General features: G+C 49.1%; 1 protein-coding gene across 5 annotated transcripts; it reads right to left on the reverse strand.

The window, feature by feature from the left end:
* Positions 1-8,731: 8,731 nt before the first annotated feature.
* Positions 8,732-18,374, reverse strand: LOC144274593 (uncharacterized). Of its 5 annotated transcripts, none has more exons than XM_077833518.1 (5): positions 18,345-18,374; positions 15,574-15,662; positions 14,769-14,895; positions 10,753-10,851; positions 8,732-10,388 (listed from the first exon to the last, which is right to left on the reverse strand). In XM_077833518.1, exons 2-5 carry the CDS (start codon positions 15,643-15,645, stop codon positions 9,157-9,159), a joined length of 1,530 nt encoding a protein of 509 aa, XP_077689644.1. In that variant the 5' UTR covers positions 15,646-15,662; positions 18,345-18,374; the 3' UTR covers positions 8,732-9,156. The 5 variants fall into 5 exon arrangements, with proteins under 5 accessions (XP_077689644.1, XP_077689643.1, XP_077689645.1 ...); XM_077833517.1 differs by having other exon boundaries at positions 8,732-10,391; XM_077833519.1 differs by lacking the exons at positions 15,574-15,662; positions 18,345-18,374 and having other exon boundaries at positions 8,732-10,391; positions 12,021-14,894.
* Positions 18,375-20,903: the final 2,529 nt, after the last annotated feature.

Here is a 20,903-nt window from a genome sequence, read left to right on the forward strand (position 1 = left end):
GAAAGAGTATCTGCACAAGCAGAACAAATTATAGCACACCACTGGATCGAACTCTGAGTTGTGAAGAATATGTACGAAGGCTACAACAACCAACAGGAATGCACTTTTATCCAGAAAACCATGATTACATCGAGTCTTCATGACTAGTGATTTAAATGAATTTGACTGAAATCAAATCCACTATGGTTTATGGCCAGTATTGCAGCCTTATTTACATGTTTATTACCCACAAAATCTGAATTGACACTTTCTCTGCATGATAAGATGCTTAGTCGCCATTCTCAAAATACCCATGAGACAAACACTTGATACCGAACGCATTTTTTGGAGTAGAGAGAACCAAGCCAACATTCCTATATTTCCTATATTTTCAGGACTTGTGTTGTTTTCATTAGTTTTATTAGCAGTGAGAAAAAGGCCTATGTCTGCATAATGGGGATACAAGATATATTAGACACACCTGGATTATTCTTCATTGGTTGATAATGTCAGATCCTTCTCATTCTCAGTATGCTGAGCTGAGCTGAAGCGTCTGTCTTCCCATCATCCAGATTGCTAGGTCAATCATTTCTCACTGTTCCGTCTTTGTACCTGAGGTGTTTCTGGTTGTTCTTGTAGGCTCTCATTGTCCACCTTTTCTTTCTTCCCCCCACTTTCTGGGAGGCTCTTTTGCTGTGACCTGGGTCAAACAGCACCCACTGTATAGAGGTATCTGATCTTGGTCAAGTAGTCCCCATTATTCAGAGGCACAGTTCCTGGGATAATCTTTATGTGTTTGTGCATTCCTTCAGTAAGGCGCTAACATTGTCTGGCCTCATCCAACAGAGCACATTTTAAATACAGAGACATGCTCAATATTTCTAGCCTCAGATACAAACGTTACATGCATACAGGTTGGCTAAACACAGTCAATAGGTCTTAAGTTTTGCGATAATACCCCACATCAATCTTGCATAAGGTATATATTAGCTCTGTTATATCCATATCATAAGCATATTTTCATAAAGAATGTAGAGTATAATGTCATACCCCACATGTATGTTGGCTGATCTGCAAATACTAAAGGAGCACACACCTTTGGGTGAAAACGCTCATGACGATAGTGCAGAGCCATGCAAGTTCCATGATTCTGTGTGAGATGGCAGACAGTGAGGAGGGCGAGGCAGGTTAGTGGGTTTAGAAAAAAAGGTGTAAACATTATGTATACATTTATGTATGGCATAAATATAAAATTAGTGGATGGTTAACAATGCATTATAAAAAGTTTGAACCCATGGCCACAACCACCCCTTTCTGACCTGTTTGGTACCCACCATACGCTGCCAAACCAAAGCTTCCCAAAATACAATGGGTGGACAGTGGGATATCTATTCATGGTGCACCTCACTCTGAAGCTACACAAGTGCTTCTGGTGAGTACCCTGACTGCTGAGGCAGGGAGTCCAGGAGGCCGGCACACAAGTGACATAGTAACTGTAGTGACTCTATGGTGAAATAACTTGAGTTAACCCACACTGAAACTGTAGATATGGCCTTAGGTGAATGAAATGTTTGGCAGTATGAGGGTAGAATAAGATTCATTCAGGTGTTCAGGCTCAAGGCATTGGAACTGCCTTACTGCACCCTACAGGCTCAGGAACAAAGAGGCACAAAAAAAGATAATTTATTCCTTAAAATTTCTTGACGCGAGCGTGACTAACTCATGATTTTAGAATTCTTGTGGTTGTAAAGGTATGTTGGGGTTGTAGATGTGTGTTCATTATATTTTGAAAGGAAAAGCTATGAATGGGTTGAACAAAGAGTTCGATCAGTCCCTCAGGATAAGTCGATTAGCTATTAGCCAAGATAATCAGGGATGCAGGCCCGGTCTCTGCATGTCCCTAAACCGTCCCTTGACTGCCAGATGCTGGGAGTGGACAATGGGATGGTTCAATGAGTTCTTGACTGATCTGAGCATTCCCTTAGAAGCACCTGGCATTGGCCACTGTCACAAGGCAGGATACTAGATTAGGTGGACTATTGGTCTGACCACCAATACTTACAGCACTGGTGGATTGACTCAAAACAAAGTTTTCACACTAGGCCAGAAATTCAGTCAGAGTGGAAGTCAGATGATTGAACAGAATAAACATCTGCTCTAAAAATGAGAAGAAAAAATTAGAATGAAAAATTCATCGAATCCCAGCAGCAGATAAGACAACTTGGGACACTGCTATGAGACTCGATGCATTCAGATACAGTGATAAGGGATTCTTTGTTTCTGAGGGGATATCTGTACCATGTTTCCCTGAATTCAGTCTCAGGGATTATCTACACTGGCAAGTTAAAGAGCTCTACGTTGCTGGCTCAGGGGCGTGAAAAATCACCCCCTCCCCCTCGCGGAGCGCAGCATGTTTGAGTGCTTTAAAGCGCTAGTGTGGACAGGCTCGGCTCCCAGTGCTCGGACCTAATCCCCTCGTCGAGGTGGATTCCCAGGAGCACTGGCACCCGGGACAGCCCTTTGAAATTTGCAGTGTAGACAGAGCCTCAGTAGGTTACATCAGACAAAGAGGAGATGTATTGACTAGGCATGGGGATGCCTGTGCCTTTACGAACCCAGCCCTGTGCCTTTGAGAACCCAGTCCTGGGAAGCCGATGCTGAGAGGTTCTGCCTGGGAGAGGGGAAATAAAAAAACCTCTCGCCCCCCCCAAGAAACTATTTTGCAAGCCCTGGTGTCTCAGTCCCACTGGGATAACTGCTGCCCCCTGTGCCCCTGCCTGTGCCGGGTTTTGCCCTCTGACACCCTCTGCCAGCACCTCGCTCCTGGGCTTAACTCGGGCTCCTCCCCCCATCCCTGATTTTCCCTTTAGCCCCTCTCCTCATGCTGCCTCCAGCTGCTTGACCCCTCTGACCAGTCAGTTTCCGCCCCTGCTCAGACCCTGGCCACCCCCCTGTTCCAATTCGTCCCCTTGGCAACTTTTTAACCCCTGTCAAAAGCCGTCCGCAGAATCTTACGGCTAAGAAGGGCAGGGTGAAGGGCAGTGGCTTCAGCAGAGGTACGGCTCAGTACCCGGTAAGTAGCACATTTCTGTGCAGAGCAATTTACTACACTACACCTGGCGCACCCGACTGGCTGGACAGAGCCCGGGGAGGGGGCGAGCTGCTGGCCCCAGCCCAAGTTCACTCATCAGACACAGGGGCAAACTTTTCTTAAAGGAGCCACGTCCTTTTGTTTGTCCCCCTGCCCAGCACTAAAGGGGTCTGCAGCTGGTTTCTCCTGGCTGGAGGGGGAGCACAGGTCCTGGGGGAGACACCATGGTGGGCTGAGTATGGCTGGCTCGGTCCTTGAGTAACCCCCCCGGCCCGCACTCCCCCCCAGCAACCCCCTGGGGCCAGCCCAGGGGGTGCCTGCCCATCTCCCCCCAGCCCCCTGCGGAGAGGCTGCCCACCACTCCGCAGCCAACCCAGAAGCTGCTGTGACCAGGCTGCGTGTCCCCCCGGCCCAGCTTCCTCTGCCCTGAAAATTAAAAAGCCTCACACCTGCCTGCAGTGGGAGCCTGCTGGGAGCTTCAGCAGCTGCAGGGGAACAGCTAATAGGCAGGGCGGCAGGGGGACAGAGGGCTCCGTGGGTTGGTCTTGCCTCCAGGCACCGCCCCCTGCAGCTCCCATTTGTCCCGAACGGGGAACCGTGGCCAATGGGAGCTTCAGGCGAGGTATCTGGAGTTGTGGCAAGGGCAGCATGTGGAGGCCTGCGCCCAGCCCTCCACCCCCACACCGGGGGCCACTCAGCGACACGGTTCCGGCCGCTTCCCAGAGCCTGCCCTGGCCCCGGTGCGTGCCACTGCCACCCCGGAGCCGCTTTATGTAAGTGGCGCCGGGCTGAAGCCCAAACCCCTCCTGCACCCTGCACCCCAACTCCCTGCCATGAGTTCCCTCCCACAGTCTGCACCCCTCCTGCACCCCTGCCCTGAACTCCCTCCTGCACTCTGCACCCCTCCTGCACCCCAATCCCGTGCTATGAGCCCCCTGCTGCACCCACACCCCTCCTGCACCCTAACCCCCTGCCCTGAGCTCCCTGCCGCACCCTTCCTGCACCCCAACCCCCTTCCCTGAGCACCCTCATACACCCCACACACCTCCTCTGCCCCAATCCCTTGCCCCGAGCCTGTTCCTGCACCCCTAATCCTCTCCCACACCCCACACTCCCTCCCGCACCCCAGCCTCCTGCCCCGCATAGAATTTCCCCACCCAGATGTGGCTCTTGGCCGAAAAAGTTTGCCCACCCGTGCTTTAAGCCTCAGAGTGCGTCCATTGACTCTTGAGGCCCCATCAGTACTCGATTTGGTTGGGGTCCTGCCAGGTGTTTTGTAGGATAAAGACCTTATTTGCAAGCTCTTTGAAGCAGGGATCTGTCTGCAAACTCCAAGCCATGTGTTTATGTGCCCCAGGGCTTGTAAAAATGGTTTTTGAGTTGGTGACACACGCGCACAATGTTAAACCAGGAAAACTTGAACTTTGCCTGTTTCTCCAGGGCTCAGTTGCACTTGAACCGCATGGGTCCTAAACACTCATTTAAAATCCCCCAAACCAACCACTGGATGTTTCGCTTCCCTTCGTATTCTCAGTGTTGTCACTTGCTTGTTTGCGGGTTAGTTTTGCTGTTTGTGTCGCTTTATTACTTATTGTTACTCTTCTATGTGTGTAAAATATAAATCAAATTTAGAATGGACATGGCAGAGAAATTGTATAAGCCTGAGTGAATGCCTCTTACAATCTTTGCAGATATTGGAAAGGACAGTATTAATATTTACAAGGAGAGCATGACTATTTCTAGTTGACTCACAGATTTGTTTAGCATCTTAAGACTGCACGATGTGTGCAGATAATATGTATGCAAGAGGGTTAGCTTTACAATAGTTAGCTAATGGTAAAAATGACTTTTGGAAAAATCATTAAGTGGTCGGCTGAGTCCCTCAGCAATTTTCAAGTGGTCCGAGAAAAGAAAAGTTTGAGAACCCCTGCTCTACGCTACCGGTATGAATCTCCTCTCGCACTGGTGAGAGTCAGGAGTGACTCCATAGAAGCCAAGGGAATCTGTAAACTGGGGGGAGAGCAGAATCAGCCCTAAATACTTCGAGGAGCTTCACAGACACCCAGTGTAAAGCAAAGACACACTCGGATGCTCCTTGGCTAGGATGCAGGGGGGAGAGGTAAATTCATTTACACACTCCTTTCCTTCCTGGCCCAGAGAGAAAAGGCCCCATACCTTGTTCCCCACCTTCATGAGCCAGCTAGCCCGCAACCCTGGTGCTAGATTGGAGCCAGTGCCCCAGTAGGGTAAAGCCCCTTATCCCATTCCTGTACCCCTGAGCCAGCCAGCCAGCCCCCTTCCCTGGGGTCGGATCAGAGCCAGCACGTTCTCTATGGAAAGGCCCCAAATCCATTCTCCGCCTCTCTGGGCCAGCCAATCCCACAACCCTGAGTGTGAACTGGAATCAACAGTCCTGAGACGGGAAAGGCGCCATATCCGATTAACCCAACAACCCCTCCCCCCCCACACACACACACCAACCTCTTGTTTGGCTTCTGGGACCTACGACATGATTCCCTGACTGCTACAGGGGCGTGTTTTCTCTGTGTCCTGAAATAACTCATTTCACACTGGTCACACCCTGTGCTGGGCTTCGGCCATCCCAGCTCTGAGACCACATCCCTGGGCACCAAGGCTGCTACTGACCATTGCTTTGTGCTGGTTAGTTTCTCAGTGAGGAACTGGGGTGTAAGAGTGGGTGAAGACAGCTCAGAGACTGTCACTCTTACGGCTTTTCTGGGGGAACTCTGGGTGCCTTTCCTATGTGGGGCTGGATCCACAAAAGCCAGTGTGCTGGATGGAGAGCTGCCGGAGCCAGCCAGTTGGAACAGCTAAGGACAGGGGTGGCCCAAGCCTTCTGCCACAAAGGGACTTAGGTGCTTCCTGTTGGTTGTCGTCAGTTGGGCGCCTAAGCCTGGTCAGCCCTGCTCACCTAACTCCACCAGAGGTGGAACCCTTGTTCTATGCCCAAGCTCAGTGGTTTGAGCACTGAGTCAGCAAGTGGGAGCCCCTACTTCAAATCCCATCTCTATCTGATAGGAGCAGCGAGGGGCACCCAGGTCTCCTACATCCCAGTTGGGTGCCCTGGGTGGGGCAGTCTCAATTGCCCCTGCTGATGCTGTTCCACTTTGCATAAATCATTAAACATTAATTGCACCCGGGAGAGTGATGCTGCAGGCTGGTGGTCAGGGCACCCTCCTGGGAGATCAGGGTGTAAATTCTCAGTTCCAATGATTTAACCAAACTGGAGCAGCTTCAACAGGAGAGAGGGAGAGCGACCCACAGCAGAAGATCCCCTGACAACGATTTACAAGCTTTCAGTAGAGATCTCACTGCTATGCTTCCTGGATAAATGTCATAAAATCAGTGTATTTGGTGTGGTGAGTTTGTAAGGTCTGAGACAGGAGATGCTTGTAAATAACAGTGACTCCTTTGCCAGTTGGCACCAATGAGCTTTTGTCACGCACGCACTGAGCTCTACAGTCCCACTGTGATAGAACAGAAAGGCGAGCACAAAAAATAGAGAAAGGAACAAGAAGATACTAAAATGACAATGGTCATTCCTTTTCTGGAGTAGAAACCAAGAACTGAGTGTGTACTCTTTTCACCCCAGTTCTTTCCAAATCCTTGGCCGTGGTTAGGGTAAATTTACACTTCTCTGAAGTAGAATCCTTTACAAAACCACTCAAAATATCAACAGTGTTAGTGAGGAATGGCTCCCCAAAACATGCCCAGTTTCTCTTTAATTTGGTGGCACAGTTTCAGGCAAGGCCTGGATACAGGGCAGGATCAGAATCTCCGTTAGTTACCAGAGCTGGAGATTCTATTCAAAAATAGCCATTTTTCTGCAGCTATTAGATTGTCAACACTGATTTTATACACATTTTAGCACATACAAAGGATAAATTCAACAAAAAACCCACTTCTATTTCCTCGACATCTGCGTCAGGAAGGGCAGGATTCCTCATCACATAGAATGAACTAGGAGAGATCTTTTGTAGGGCCTGGGTTACACATGATTTGGGAACCAAATACATGACCATTTTGCCTCGTTCAAGATCACTTATGGTGGAATTCTCTCCCGAGATCATCTGAGACAATACTGATTTCAACAATTGAACTACACTGTGATCATATGTACTTCCTTCAGTTAGATGAGGTTCTGCTGTTGTTTACTATTTCTGAGTGGAGATTTTAAAATCACTGCTGTTTCTTTGTTAGCATGTCCAGTAAAATGGAGCGTTCTCTCATGTTGACAGAACTGCACTTGAACTTTCTCCATGTCATCATGGAGGGATGGGGAAAAAGCAAAGCAGAAGTGAGGAATGACCACTTTAGCAAACGGTCATTTATCTGAAATTCTCCAATAGATCTGAGTTCCATCGTATCAAACTGAACTAATATCCAATTGGGTGAGCAAACAGCCCTCAGGATAGATAGAAACCCACAAACAGAGAGAGAATACATGACAGTGAAAGTGTCAAGTGAAACTCCAGAGCAGGTGACATCTGATTATTCAGAATCAGGACAAGAGATTCTCCCATCACATTCTCCTCTGATCCATTCAAACATACTTCACTCAGCGCTGTCTCAAGAGTCAGTTATGTTATTTTCAACATTTTCAGTATACTAGGATCTAAATAATGGGGAGGAGGGTCCGAAATGACCTTTTTTTCCAGCCCCTGCTTCTCTTCATTTACATATCATTTGAAAAGTTCCCAACATAACTGCTCTTCAGCAAAACCCAGAGCAACATGAGAACAACTGGCAATGATACAATCTGTATCATTGCTGATTAACAATAACTTTGCAATAGGAGGAATAGTATAAATGTGTTGCTCCCCGCTTCCTGATAGGAAGCGCACACTCAAATTACTCATGGGACAATAAAAAGGAGAAATAGGTCCACCTCAAGAGGGCGAACTGCAAAAGGCAAAAATGGGGCACTCATCTGGATAAGCTGAGGGATAACGGTGCAGCAAACAGTTCAAACACCATTCCAAGTTACTATGCAGGAATCAGGAAAAGTATTAAAGAAAAAAGTACGGATAGCCCTAGAGGTTTTTATGGTGTTGATCTCCCTTGCAGATTCTTTGATGGCTAGCATGGGCTGAGTGCCAAGAAAAGATATTCCCACATTCAATGCATTCGTAGGGCCTCTCCTTTGTGTGAATTCTCTGATGACTAGAAAGGGCTGAACTGCTAGAGAAGGTTTTCCCACACTCACTACATTTGTAGGACCTTTTCCCTGTGTGGATTCTCTGATGATTAGAAAATTCTGATCTTTGAGTCAAGCTTTTCCCACACTCACGGCATTGCTAGGGCCTGTCAAGGTTCCTTCCCCACTCTGAACTCTAGGGTACAGATGTGGGTACCTGCATGAAAACCCCCAAAGCTTATTTTTACCAGCTTAGGTTAAAACTTCCCCAAGGTACAAACTAGTTTACCTTTTGCCCTTGGACTTTATTGCTGCCACCACCTAGCGTCTAACAAATATATAACAGGGAAAGAGCTCGCCTGGAAACGTCTTTCCCTCAAAAATGCTCCCCAAACCCTACACCCCCTTTCCTGGGGAAGGCTTGATAAAAATCCTCACCAATTTGCATTGGTGAACACAGACCCAAACCCTTGGATCTTAAGAACAATGAAATAGCTAGCAGGTTCTTAAAAGAATTTTAATTGAAGGAAAAAAGTAAAAGAATCACCTCTGTAAAATCAGGATGGTAAATACCTTACAGGATAATCAGATTCAAAACACAGAGAATCCCTCTAGGCAAAACCTTAAGTTATAAAAAGACACAAAAACAGGAATCTACATTCCATTCAGCACAGCTTATTTTATCAGCCATTTCAACAAAACAGAATCTAACGCATATCTAGCTAGATTACTTACTAAGTTCTAAGACTCCATTCCTTTTCTGTTCCCGGCAAAACCATGACACAGAGAAAGCCTTTGTTTCTCCCCCCATGCAGCTTTGAAAGTATCTTGTCTCCTCATTGGTCATTTTGGTCAGGTGCCAGCGAGGTTATCCTACCTTCTTAACCCTTTACAGGTGAAAGGTCTTTTCCTCCGGCAAGGAAGCATTTTAAAAGTGTTTATCCTTCCCTTTATATTTATGGCAGAGCCTCTCCCGTGTGTGGATTCTCTGATGCTGCAAAAGGTGTGATCTTTGAGTGAAGCTTTTCCCACACTCACTGCATTTGTAGGGCCTATCCCCTGAGTGGATTCTCTGATGGCGAAAAAGGCGTGATCTCTGAATGAAGCTTTTCCCACACTCACTGCATTCGTAGGGCCTTTCCCCTGTGTGGATTCTCTGATGATTAGAAAGGGCTGAGCTCCAAATGAAGCTTTTCCCACACTCACTGCATTTGTAGGGCCTCTCCCCTGTGTGGATTCGCTGATGATTAGAAAGGGCTGATCTTCTACTGAAGCTATTCCCACACTCACTGCATTCGTAGGGCCTCTCCCCTGTGTGGATTCTCTGATGATGGAAAAGGTGTGATCTTTGAGTGAAGCTTTTCCGACACTCACTGCATTCATAGGGCCCCTGCCCTGTGTGGATTCTCTGATGATTAGAAAGGGCTGAGCTGCTAGTGAAGCTTTTCCCACACTCACTGCATTTGTAGGGCCTCTCCCCTGTGTGGATTCTCTGATGGTGAAAAAGGTGTGATCTTTGAATGAAGCTTTTCCCACACTCACTGCATTCATAGGGCCTCTCCCCTGTGTGGATCCTCTGATGCTGAAAAAGGGCTGATCTTTGAATGAAAGATTTCCCACACTCACTGCATTCGTAGGGCCTTTCCCCTGTGTGGATTCTCTGATGAGTAGAAAGGGCTGAGCTGCTAGTGAAGCTTTTCCCACACTCACTGCATTCATTGGGCCTCTCCCCGGTGTGGATTCTCTGATGATTAGAAAGGGCTGAGCTGGAAGTGAAGCTTTTCCCAGACTCACTGCATTCGTTGGTCCTCTCTCCTGTGTGGATTCTCTGATGAGTAGAAAGGCCTGATCTTTGAGTGAAGCTTTTCCCACACTCACTACATGTATTTTTCCTCTTTCTTCTAAGTATTTCCTGCTGGGTTGTGGTTTCCTTGAGGCCCTGCTGAGTTCCCCGACAGGAAATAAATTTACCTATTTTCTCCAATGGCTGGTTTCCCTTCTCTCTTTCTGGTCTGTGATGAATCGCAAAGGATTTTCCCTGCTCATGACTCCTGGACACACTCCTTTTCCATCTTTGCGATATGTCACTGTGTTTATCCACTTGTTCAACATTTTCCTGATGAGAATTCTGCTCCTCTTTCTCACAAAGCATTGCATCACCTGCTGTGATAGAGATAGAAACCTCAAACAGGGATGGAAAGGGGAAGACCAAACGAAAACAAGTGGTGGAGAGGGGCCAAATAAAAATCAGGTCCTGAACTCCCCCAAACTCTTCCACCAAATAGGAGAGAGGAGGGGGATCAATTCAGCCTTCACATCCCATCCAAATTCACAGGGGGAAGGGAGGAAACTTCTGCCTGGTGTCTGCAAGGATCTATAGGAAGCCATGAGCTGTACTTACCCTGAGGATACGTCCCCTGCTAGAGATAATAATGAATTGAGAGACCTCCCAAGACTTTGTAGGGCATCCCAGATGGTTCCTTCAGGCACTTATAGATTCTGAGTTGATGTAATGTTTCCTCACCTGTGCAGGGACCTCTGAGGATCTCTCTTTCCTCTGGGACCCATAGCTCTTCCCCTTGTTCCAGCTGGGAGATCACATCAGGTTTGGAAACTGGAAACCCTGCTCAGATGAAAGAAAACAAAGGACTTCAGTTGATGTCACAAGACTTTGTCATAAAAAAAACAAACATTCTATTAAAAAACATTCTATTAACTTCAGTGCTTAGTGTGAGCTGGTGTGCCTGGGGCAGTCCCTCACTGAAAAGGCCAAGGTCAGGGCAGGCTGAAAAAGGGATAGCATATCCTCCCCAAACTGGTGGTTAACACTGAAGTTAAACTCACCGACCAGTCACAAACTGCTTCTCATCACCCACACTGGTTACCGAGAAGCTGAAAAAAGAAATCACACAGCCCTCTTTATTGTATTGCAGTTCTCTGACTCCTAGTCAGCACCTAGGTCCACTGCAGGGAGAGGTTATTTAAAAACTCACAAACAAAATGTTCTTCTGATCCCAAAGGGTTAGCACCAGTACCAGGTCACGATAGGTTTGGATCTTACCCAAAATACCATGCTGCCAGCCAATCCTTTAGCATCTAAACTAAAGGTTTAAACAAAAGAAAGACAGAAAGAAGTGAAATGGGAAAGCAATCAGGTGCATTCCGAAATCTGTATATCAGGTTCTTAGCAGTACTGGTGAGTTAGTGGCTTGAAAGTCCATCTGGAACACAGCCACAGCTTGGGATGGGTCATTCAGTCCTTTGTTCAAGGCTTCAGTTTGTAGAGAAGTTGCTCCAGAGGTAGGAAGAGGCATTGAGGACTAAAGGGAGATGATGCAGCTACCCTTTATATGCCTTTTGCCATGTGGCTTATACTTCCTGTGCCCCAAACACAAGTTTCACAGTACATGGCATGGAAAAGCCTTGGAGTTCTCAGTACACAGGCACACCCCTGCATGTCTTGCTGACTCAATAGGTGTATCCCCTTGGTCCTTTCCATGGGCTCATTGTACAGCTGATGACCCTGGATGGGCCATCGAACAGGTTAGGAAGTGCTGACGCAAATATGTTGGGGGGTGTCATCCAGAAACACTACACAAGTCTGGAAATACAAATATACCCTACATCTCTATATCTCACAATACAAACATGATACAAACAGAAACAAAATCATCATACTTGGAAAATCATAACATTTTCACTGACAGCATACATGGCACATCTAGCATGATTCATTGCAATTTTATCATATTGGTATTAATAAAATAATAATAATAATATAAAGAGTCTCACAATTCCACATAGTGTCACACTGAGTAAACCAGTGAATTCCGAGGACCAGCTCCCCAGGTCCTTTAAGATGCCAAATACCCACATATCGGCTGGGAACACATCCAGACAGACATGTCAGTCTGTACCGTTTGTTCACTCTTCTGGAAAATTATGATCAATTTGGGACATAGTATGGCTCGTGAGATATCATTTGAAATCACATAATCTACTGAATATTATCCTCCTGTTAAAATGTGGAGCAACACTGTAAGTAAAGTTATGAGATTTTACTGTATGATATTACTGAAAAGTTATAATTTTTGGGAACACCCACAGACCAGTTCCCTCAGAGGCAGCAATGCAAACAGCTGGTCAAATAGCCATTCTCCGGCAGTGGGAAGGTGTGAAGAAGACATTTACATTCCTTCAAAGGGACCACTTGATGCTCATATGGACAACAGACAGCCTGTCACCATCACTCAGCTGAGAACTGAATTTGTTTCTAGTACAAAGGACTGAACTCTAAAAAGAAGTGAGAAAAATGCTTGAGACTCTCTCCCTTTCCCTCTATTCATGACAACTCCTGAAGAAGTGAACTTGGGCAGCAGGGATGGGTTAGGGGCGTCCTGGCTGAAAGGACAGCCACCAGCCTGTCTCAATGTATGGTGAGAGAAACATTTGCTTTGAATCCGTTTTAGGTTGTTAAATTAGATGTTAGTTTGTGTTTTATCTTGCATTTCTTTTGTAAACAATTCTGACTTTTAGGCCTCATTACCTGTAGTCACTTAAAATCTTTTTTTTTTCGGTAGTTAAGAAGTTGGTTTTATTGTTTTATCTAACCAGTGTGTTTGGATTAAAGTGGGTTGGAAACTCCATCTGGAATAACGAGGCTGGTGCATGTCATTTTCCACTGATGAAATGACAGACTTCGTATGAGTTTGCATTGTTCAGCAGTGTGCTGGACAATGCAAGATGCACATTTCTGGGGGAAAGTCTGGGAGCAGAGAATTTTCTGAGGTTCTCCTGTGCTGTACTGTAATTTGAGCGTCGCTGCCTAGCAGCAGTCAATACTGTGAAGCTGGGAGCGAGTTACATGCTGGAGACTGTGTGTTAACCACCCAGGAGTGGCTGTTCTCACAGTAAAGCAGTGTAAAAGGCACCGCAGGTTGGGGAACTGAGGGGAAACAGCTGTTCAACAGTCCAGATTGTACTGTGGTTAACGTCACAGACGCTCAATTTCAAAGGGTCTCCTAAAAACACAGAGAAAGTAAATCCATGTTCCAGAAATAGAAGACTCCAGACAGAGGGCAAGTCTCCCTGCCATTGCTTCTTGCTGAGAGAAAAGTCCAGAGACAATGAGTCAGTCCTGGGGAAGCCGGGAACAGTAATCATGGGCTGGTGGGGTTCAGTGGAGAAAGGGAACAGGAAGGGGGGGATATTACTGAATGCAGGAGCTCAGCAGTACTAGACGTCAGGATAGCATGTATTGCAGCCCACTGGAAAATATAATCCCAACTATACCTAGAAAATGATAGGGTCTAAATTAGCTGTTTCCACTCAAGAGCGGGATCTTGGAGTCTTGGGGAGAGTTCTCTGAAAACGGTCACTCAAGGTGCAGAGGCAATCAAAACGCAAACAGAATGTTGGGAATCATTAAGAAAGGGATCAATAAGAACACAGAAAATATCATATTGCTTCTCTATAAATCCATGGTATGCCCACATCTTGAATATTGCATGCAAATGTGGTTCCACATCTCTGGACTGGAATTGGAAGAGGTTCAGAAAAGGGAAAAAATATGATTAGGAGTATGGAAGAACTTCCGTATGAGGAGAGATGAAAAAGACTGGGCCTTTTCAGCTTAGAAAAGAGAAGAAAGGGTGATATGAGAGAGGTCTATAAAATCATGGCCAATGTCAAAAGACAGGACACTGGGCTACATGGACCTTTGGTCTGACCCAGTGTGGCCGCTCTTATGTACTAGGGAATCTAGTGAGCCCAGTGTAACGGGAGGGAGTAGGAAAATCCCTGGGTGTGGAGAACACTGGGAAATTAGAAGCTATAATTCAGGAGCAACAGATGCTAATTAGCCTAGAAAAGCAGAATGTGAAAAATAAGAATCGGGGTCATGTGACAATGAGGCAATCAAAAATCCAAGGAGCCCTGCAGAGAAGAGAGGTGGTGGCTATCACACATGTGGATGGAGAAGCAAGACGCTCCATGACTCAGGAAGTTTCACTACCAACATAAGCCATTTTCACACGCTGCAGTGCAATCCAGACCAGTGAGGACTTGTGTCATCTGTAATCCTGGGTGAGATTCAATGTTCTGCTGTTGGAGCTCCCCTGTCTGGATACCCCCAGCCAGCATTCAAGGACGCATTGGGTGTCTGTGTGATAAGTAGTCCTGGACCAGCAGTTCTGACTCCAGCAGCCTGCTTGTTACACCCCAAGCACATTCTGGTTCGGGTGGAGTAGGCTGAGGGTTTCAGAGAAGGCCGGGGATAGGAAGCTTCTGTTGGTTATGCTGGACCTAAGCCCCAGTTTTACTTGAGCAAAAAGAGATATCTGACACTGTGCGTTAGTCCTCCTGTGCTCTGTTCCCAAAGTGTTCTTCAGCAGGGGAAGGTCTCTGGTCGTGTGTGTGTGTGTGTTACTGGCATATTGGGTTGATGCTGAAACAGGACAGAGCAGAGATGCCATTGGGGGGTGGCGTGAACCGTATGTCTTCATTTCCCCTTCCAAGAACTGAGGGGACGGGAATCCTTACCCAGCGAGGTCACATTCTTATAGTTCTCCTGCATGACATCTCTGTAGAGAGCTCTCTGAGCAGGGTGCAGGAGAGCCCACTCTTCCCTGGTGAAATACACAGCCACCTCCTCGAAGGTCACCGGACCCTGAGAGAGCAAAAGTCCAACACTCAGTACCTGCTGCCCCACTATTTGTGTGGGAGAGGACCAATCAAATGGAAGCTCTGGGTGGATCACGGTCAGAGTCCCACCCCCACCTCGCTCAGAGCATCCTGGAACCACCAGGGTGAGGGGACGAAGACAGAGCCCCTCCTCTCTCCCACCAGATCCATCACACACCTACTAGCCACAGACTGATACAGGAGATGGAGCCCCCAGCAGGATCCAGGGAGAGCTCCCTGGTAGGAAGTCCAACACGCTCCTCAGTGCAAGGAGCTGGATATGAAGGGAGAGGAATCTCCCCTAAGTGTGACTGGTGGGTGCCCCCATGATATCTCACGGCACCCGCTGCTTAGTCGGGTCAGGCTCCCGCACTATGAGTCTGGTTAGTTTTCTTAGCCCCATGTAGGTGGGTTATTTTCTGTTCAACTAATTAGAGCATTTCCACCTCCCAACCTCATGGGTCTGGTCCCAGAATCTAGGCCACTTATTCAATAACTCCCAGCAGGTTTGCCACCCCCTGTCCTCCTCCCTTTCTCCACCTTGTGGATTTCCTGCCCCGGTCCAACCTCCAAACCAGACTGCGCAAACCTTCCCGTCTCTGGTGTATTTGCTGTCCCCCTCCCTCCAGAAGGATCCCACCCAAAACTCCCCAATAATCCCCACCTGAGCTGGCTCCACTGCAGTCATTTCTCTTCCCCGTCCCATGGGAGGATGGGAGGAGTTGGAGTGAAACATGGACGTCGTTCTGCAGCCTGGGAGGGCGAGAAGCGTAATTGTGGGGGTTTCGAACAGGCTTTAGTTAATTTCACATCAGAATTCCCCCAGGGCCCTTTCCCTGCAGACAGATAGCCTAGATTCTGCCATGCTGGAAAAATGCTTGATCTCTTTATTACAGTGTAGACCTGGCCCCTCCTGCCAGGCTAAGCCCACAGAGACATTTTTAACCTCCCTTCTCCCTCCCCCCACCCTGTAACAAAGTCTCTCATCACAATGCTAAAAAAGAGCAGAACCAACGGAGTCACTCCGGGGGATTCCCTCGGACATGGACCTCATGGCAGCCACAACCGAGCAGGGGGAATATGGAGTCAGGAACTGGCTTTTCCTCGGTCTGATCCTTTTCTTGTTCACTGGAAAGTGATTCTGTCCAGGGATGTTGCAACACATTTGTCTGGGTGGACTAGAGCTGGAAATCTCTCTTCCCACTCATTTCTACCACTGCCCCTTTCAGTCTCTCCTTCCCCTGTCCTCTCTCCCTGCCTCTCTGGCTGGGAAAGTCTCATTCCTGGGTTCTTTGCAATCCCACGGCTGCATTTTCTCCTGGCAATTGCTAATGGGAGGAGAAATGAGGAGGGGCTGTTTGTGCAGAGTAAGTTTCTTGCCAGTCCCCAGCACCTTCCCTGAGGTCTTTCAGTTACCTGAAGTTTGTGGCTCAGAATTTGTAATAACAGAGCCCAGGTCTGCCCCAAGGGGCTAGTACCAGCTGGAGAAAGTCAGCACCTGGGCCGGGCAGAGAAGAAGCTTTAATTAAGGTCACTTCCCAGCACAGAAGCCCCGCTAGGGTAGGAGCAGCTGCTAAACCTGGTCTCCCGGGTCACAATGGAGGCTGCAGCGTCTGACCCAGGAAGCAGAACCCCAATATCCTTAGGAGAGAGGGACAGAGCCTTTGAGCACCTCCTTTAGCTCTCTGGGGAGAGCAGCTAATGAGAGCACCTCCTCACAGGGAGACTTGCTAATCTCATTTGCCCCACTGTTCATCTGGAGTCACTCCTTGTCTTTCCACACAGTGACTCTGGATTAACAATGGTCTCAATGAAACCAGATTTCAGAAAGGATGAGTCCAGAGTGCTGTGGAAGAGGTCACTGTGTAGCACTGCTAACCCCCTTCCCACCTCCCTCACCCCCCAGATCTAGGAGAAGGACTCGGGGCACAAATTTAGTAGCAGCCCCCAGAGCCTCTGCCATGCCCTTTACCTGGGAACCCCCTCCTCCCATTTTGCAGATTAGAGAGAGGAAAGTGGAAAATCAGAGGGATTTTATATCAGTTGTTGAGAGGAGGTAAAATTGGAGTGTATTTCACATCAATATTTGAAAAATTAATACAGAGGAAATGGGCAACAGTTGCAAACATTTTATTTCCATGTTGAAGAATCTGAGAAAAAGGTGTAAATCTGAGGTTTACTTAATATTTTATAATTAAGGGAGACAGGGAAAATCTCAGGGCATATTCAATTAGAAATGGACAACTAGAGAAAAAGTGGGGCAAATGTTTAGGGTATTTCATAACAATCTTTGAGATCTGCAAAGAATATGTGTCACAAAGTAATTGATAACATGAGAAAAAAACACCAAGATCAGAGGGAATTTTATATTGCTATGAACTAACTAGTTGGAAAAGGGGGATTGTTTGACTGGATTTTATATGACTGTGCAATACATAAACAGAAAGTGATGGCCCCCATTGACACCGGCAGCAAGGAGCCCTTTGAGGTGTTTTAAGAGGGCAAAGGAGGAAGAGGAGCTGGAAGGCTTCCTGGGTGAGGGAAGGGGGCAGCAGCGGGGGATGGGCAGGTGAGGGTCAACAGATAGCTGGGGGCAACTGTGTTGGCAGTTTGGGGCAGCAAGTGGGATTGGGAAACCCGGGTCTGGGCAGTCTCCACGGGGGGCACTTGCTCCTCCCTTCCCCCACCCTGGCAGAGAAGAGGCGTCTCATCCATCCCCACTCCAGGGGCAGCCATGTTTTGGGCACCGACTCAGGGAACAATTTCTCACCTAAAGGAGGACAAATCGCTGCAGATAAAATGGGTGGGAAAATCCCCCACACCGGAGATGTTAAATTGACATTTGAGAAAAGGGGAAGAACTGGAGAGAATTTGTATCAGGGTGTGAGAGGCACCAGCAGGGAAAGGATCCAATTCACTCACCTCCCGCCCCCCCTTCTCCCCCGGGGGTTTCCTGAGGCTGCACAGGGACCGTTCAAGTCCCCCCCCGGTTCCCCCCCCGACAGGAGCCCCCCCGGGTCCCGGCGGCGCGGGGCAGGGCCTGGCTGCGGCTCCCCTGGGGCTGGGCAGCCCCGAGGCGTCTCCCAGGTGCGGCAGGACGCGGCCCCGCGGAGGAACGAGCTCCTGGCCGAGCCTGGGGCCGGGCCGCCTCCGGGGGGGGCCGCTCGCTGCCCCCGTCCCCTCCCGGGCCCTGCTGCCGGCAGAGAGCGGCCCCCCCAGCCCGGCCCCGCGGGGTCGGGGTCTCCCAGCCTCGCCCCTTCACCCGCTGCCCCGTCCAGACCCCGCCGGGGGGCGCTGGGCTCCAGCTGGGACAGCAGCTCCGAGCCCCCCCGGGCGCGGCCCCCCCCGGGAGCAGGTCCCGGCGCCGCCCGATGCCGGGTCCCCGCGGACACTGGGGCAGCGTCGCCGCCCCGCCCCCGGGGCTCGCTCCGGTACCTGGAGGCGGCAGCTCGGCAGCGGGGCGGGCAGGGCCCGGGGCGGCCTGGGCGGGCAGGGCCCGGGGCGGCCCCAGCGGGAGCAGGGCGCGGGCCGGGCACGGGGGGGTTAATGAAGGTCGCCCCGGCACAGACCCTGCCGCTCAGCCCGCTCCCGCAGCAGCCGGTGAGCTCTGCCTCTGCGCACGCGCGACTTCCGCCCCGCCTCCCTCCATCTGCGCATGCCCAGAGCTCGAGAGGCAGAAAACGTTTCTCCGTCTTGGGAGAGGCGCCAACGGCCCCGCACCAGCGCGGCTTGTCCTCCCCGATCGAACGTCAATTCCGCTCGCGGGAGAGTCAGGAACTACATCTCCCAGCCGGCCCCGGGGGCGCTTCCGCCTTCTCCAGCTTCGGTCAGGGCAGGTGCCGGGATCAGCCTGATTCCCTCGGCCCCTCCCCCACCCGGCGCCTTTCACACCTGCCCCCCTCTAGCGGCTCGTTTCTGGGGCTCTTGGGGGCGCCGCAGGTATCACCACCAAAATTACTCTCAGAGCTGTGGTACTCCCCTGTCACCTCATTGCTCTCTCACTTAATTTTTGAGACATTTTCTTCAGCCTTTGTCATCACTGTTAAAACTTCACTTGTCTCCTGTTGTTTTCATTAGTTTTATTAGCAGTGAGAAAAAGGCCTATGTCTGCATTATGGGGACACAAGATATATTAGACACACCTGGATTATTCTTCATTGGCTGATAATGTCAGATCCTTCTCATTCTCAGTATGCTGAGCTGAGCTGAAGCATCTGTCTTCCCATCATCCAGATTGCTGGGTCAGTCATTTCTCACTGTTCAGTCTTTGTACCTGAGGTGTTTCCGGCTCTTCTTGTAGGCTCTCATTGTCCACCTTTTCTTTCTTCCCCCCACTTTCTGGAAGGCTCTTTTGCTGTGACCTGGGTCAAACAGCACCCACTGTATAGAGGTATCCCTGTCGTTCAGAGGCACAGTGCCTGGGATAATCTTTATGTGTTTGTGCATTCCTTCAGTAAGCCGCTAACATTGTCTGGCCCCATCCAACAGAGCACATTTTAAATACAGGGACATGCTCAATATTTCTAGCCTCACATACAAACATACAAACATGCATACAGGTTGGCTAAACACAGTCAGTAGGTCTTAAGTTTTGCAACAATACCCTGCATCAACCATCTGGCATAAGGTATATATTAGCAAAGAATTCGATCAGTCCCCCAGGATAAGTAGATTGGCTATTAGCCAAGATAATCAGGGATGCGGGCCCATGCGCTGCACGTTCCTAAACCGTCCTTTGACTGCCAGATGCTGGGAGCGGGATGGTTCAATGAGTGCTTGACTGGTCTGAGCATTCCCTTAGAAGCACCTGGCATTTGCCACTGTCACAAGACAGGATACTAGATTAGGTGGACTATTGGTCTGACCACCAATATTTACAGCACTGGTGGATTGACTCAAAACAAAGTTTTGACACTAGGCCAGAAATTCAGTCAGAGTGGAAGTCAGATGATTCAACAGAATAAACATCTGCTCTAAAAATGAGAAGAAAAAATTAGAATGAAAAATTCAGGGAATCCCAGCAGCAGATTAGACAACTTGGGACACTGCTATGAGACTCGATGCATTCAGATACAGTGATAAGGGATTCTTTGTTTCTGAGGGGATATCTGTACGATGTTTCACTGAATTCAGTCTCAGGGATTATCTACACTGGCAAGTTAAAGAGCTCTAAGTTGCTGGCTCAGGGGCGTGAAAAATCACCCCCTCCCCCTCGCCGAGCGCAGCACGTTTGAGTGCTTTAAAGCGCTAGTGTGGACAGGCTCGGCTCCCAGTGCTCGGACCTAATCGCCTCGTCGAGGTGGATTCCCAGGAGCACTGGCACCCGCGACAGCCCTTTGAAATTTGCAGTGTAGACAGAGCCTCAGTAGGTTACATCAGACAAAGAGGAGATGTATTGACTAGGCATGGGGATGCCTGTGCCTTTATGAACTCAGCCCTGTGCCTTTGAGAACCCAGTCCGGGGAAGCCAATGCTGAGAGGTTCTGCCTGGGAGAGGGGAAATAAAAAAGCCTCTCGCCCCCCCCAAGAAACTATTTTGCAAGCCCTGGTGTCTCAGTCCCACTGGGGTAACTGCTGCCCCCTGTGCCCCTGCCTGGGCCGGGTTTTGCCCTCTGACACCCTCTGCCAGCGCCTCGCTCCTGGGCTTAACTCTGCCTCCTCCCCCCATCCCTGATTTTCCCTTTAGCCCCTCTCCTAATGCTGCCTCCAGCTGCTTGACCCCCTTGACCAGTCAGTTTCCGCCCCCTGCTCAGACCCTGGCCACCCCCCTGCTCCGATTCGCCCCCTTGGCAACTTTTTATCCCCTGTCAAAAGCCGTCCGCAGAATCTTACGGCTAAGAAGGGCAGGGTGAAGGGCAGCGGCTTCAGCAGATGTACGGCTCAGTACCCGGTAAGTAGCACATTTCTGTGCAATTTACTACACTACACCTGGCGCACCCGACTGGCTGGACAGAGCCCGGGGAGGGGGCGAGCTGCTGGCCCCAGCCCAAGTTC

The sequence above is a fragment of the Eretmochelys imbricata genome, chromosome 14, assembly GCF_965152235.1.
Source record: "Eretmochelys imbricata isolate rEreImb1 chromosome 14, rEreImb1.hap1, whole genome shotgun sequence".
Classification (NCBI taxonomy): Eukaryota; Metazoa; Chordata; order Testudines; family Cheloniidae; genus Eretmochelys; species Eretmochelys imbricata.

What these genes read in the sequence shown, in the direction of transcription:
- LOC144274593 (XM_077833517.1), bottom strand. Translation starts at nt 15,645, where the DNA reads ATGTTTCACTCCAACTCCTCCCATCCTCCCATGGGACGGGGAAGAGAA. An exon ending in CTGCAGTGGAGCCAGCTCAG is followed by an intron (nt 14,896 to 15,573) that starts GTGGGGATTATT and finishes TTGCTCTCTCAG; the next exon opens with GGTCCGGTGACCTTCGAGGA. An exon ending in CCTCAGAGGTCCCTGCACAG is followed by an intron (nt 10,392 to 10,752) that starts GTGAGGAAACAT and finishes TCTCTATCACAG; the next exon opens with CAGGTGATGCAATGCTTTGT.